The sequence below is a fragment of the Megascapheus bottae genome, chromosome 17, assembly GCF_031878675.1.
Source record: "Megascapheus bottae isolate mThoBot1 chromosome 17, mThoBot2.hap1, whole genome shotgun sequence".
In the NCBI taxonomy this organism is placed as follows: domain Eukaryota; kingdom Metazoa; phylum Chordata; class Mammalia; order Rodentia; family Geomyidae; genus Megascapheus; species Megascapheus bottae.
The window spans coordinates 24,717,458-24,719,187 of NC_143525.1; the positions used below are offsets into that span (position 1 = coordinate 24,717,458).

The window sequence follows — 1,730 nt, forward strand, 5'->3', positions numbered from 1 at the left end:
TTTACCAAATAAAAAGCCAAAGTTGGAAGGGGTTGGTTTTGTTGTAATTAAAAATGCCCCGATTTCCCTATTGTATTTCTGTGCCGGTGTGCTTGTACAGCCAGCCATCTTGGGATCTGCCTCATGGCTTGCTTATGCAAGCAAAGACTATGGTGTCTCCTCTCCCAGAGGGCTCTCCCGGACTGCCTTCAGGGATCCAGTGCTGGGCCTTGGTCCCTTCCTTCAGCCAAGTCCACACAGGTCCTGCTCAGTCCTGCTGAACAGCCGCCCGCTTGCTGTCAATAATCTCCCTCCAGTTGTCATTCCAGGAGTGCAGCCGCCTCCTGGAGGGGGGCAGGGCCAGGTGCTGGTTGTGGCAGCAGGTGAACAAGATATGCTCCCAGCTCGGGGTCTCCTCCAGTCCTAGGACAGGAAACCAGCAAGCATGTAATTTGTAATCTGGTTATGTTTACTCCCTCTCCCTAATCGGGCAGGCCAGATGCTCGGAGGCTGCCAAGGAAAAGGGGACCAACCTTGAATGTTGTCCTTGTCGTCTATGAGCAGGTCCCCCATGACCACAGTCTTGTCCCTTGTCAGGATAATGCGCTCCACAAACTCAGGCCCCAAGTTCTGCTCCACCCAGCGGTACTGTGGAGAAGACAAGTTTGCCCGTGGGGCCTGAGGGTTGCTAATTCAAGGGCCATCCGTGGTGGGTGTAGACGTCGCTGCTCCCCTTCCCCCAGCCCCTGCTTTCTGTGTCTGATCATTAGAGCCTCACGAGCGCAGGCACCGCACCTTCTCACCCACACAGTGGTCGTACTTGAGCAGGGGGCTAGTGCAGATGAAGACCTCGGTGCTGCATATAGAAGGGGTACGGTCAGTCCAGGCGGAGACCCCGCTCCCCTTCCCCGGGGTCCCCGCCCCCTCACCCGGGCATGCGGTTCATCTCCCTCAAGGCCTCCAAGGCTCCGGGGATGGGCTCCAAGTCTAGGAAGAATCCTGGCGCTTCATACACACTGGCCACCTTGTCCTACGAGACACGAGCCGTCGAAACCCTCACGAGGGCGGAGGGGACCCGATCCTAGGAGGTGTCCCCGGAACGGAGCCGGCTCGCCCTCCCGATCGCCCGCCCACCTCCTACCGCCAGGTCCGGCCGCAAGGCTCGGTACTGCTCCCGGGCCAAGAAGCCGCGGCGCTGCGCCAGCGGCACGTGCGGATCTCTGGGGAAGCGGCGCCGGAAGCCCCGCAGGAGACCGGCCTCGAAGTCGGCCAGCACGCCGTCCATGTCCACCAACACGCGCACGGGCCGCGCCGCCATCGCTGCCGGGGATCCGGGGACCAAGGACCGGCGGAAGAGGGGACCGCGGCACCAGCTCGGCGCCCGGGAGGCCGCTTCCGGGCCGAGAGCCGTGGGCGGGGCTAGCGGGGTAATTTGCATAGAACTCCTGAGGCCCGGATCTGAGGGTCGAGGTTCAAAGCCAGCCCGGGCACAAGAGGACCTGAGCCTCTTCTCTCCAGTTGACCTCTAGAGAACGGGAAGTGGGGCTCGGCTCCGTGGTCGGGCGGTGGCCTTGAGCTGAAGAGCTCAGGGACAGCGCCCAGGCTGAGCTCAAGCCTCGAGACCCGCAAAAAAAAAATAAAAAAATAAAAGACTCCTTAGGCCCGGAGCGCGCGGCTGGCGAGTGGCTGGACTTCCTGGGATGGGCGCTGGCGCCAGGGCCGCGAAGTGTCACTACACCCAAGTGTTACCT

General features: G+C 61.4%; 1 protein-coding gene across 2 annotated transcripts; it reads right to left on the minus strand.

The window, feature by feature from the left end:
• Positions 1 to 227: 227 nt before the first annotated feature.
• On the minus strand, positions 228 to 1,329 carry Nt5c (5', 3'-nucleotidase, cytosolic). Of its 2 annotated transcripts, none has more exons than XM_090350258.1 (5): positions 1,121 to 1,329; positions 909 to 1,009; positions 775 to 835; positions 513 to 627; positions 228 to 457 (listed from the first exon to the last, which is right to left on the minus strand). In XM_090350258.1, exons 1-5 carry the CDS (start codon positions 1,295 to 1,297, stop codon positions 300 to 302), a joined length of 612 nt encoding a protein of 203 aa, XP_090206384.1. In that variant the 5' UTR covers positions 1,298 to 1,329; the 3' UTR covers positions 228 to 299. The 2 variants fall into 2 exon arrangements, with proteins under 2 accessions (XP_090206384.1, XP_090206383.1); XM_090350257.1 differs by having other exon boundaries at positions 228 to 402; positions 1,121 to 1,324.
• Between the last annotated feature and the right edge of the window lie 401 nt (positions 1,330 to 1,730).

Bases quoted from the DNA above. Each gene is read 5' to 3' on its own strand.
- Nt5c (XM_090350258.1), bottom strand. From the start codon at position 1,297: ATGGCGGCGCGGCCCGTGCGCGTGTTGGTGGACATGGACGGCGTGCTG. The intron at 1,010-1,120 runs GTAGGAGGTGGG...CGTGTCTCGTAG, and splicing joins CCTTGCGGCCGGACCTGGCG to GACAAGGTGGCCAGTGTGTA. The intron at 628-774 runs GTGCGGTGCCTG...TCTTCTCCACAG, and splicing joins ACCACTGTGTGGGTGAGAAG to TACCGCTGGGTGGAGCAGAA.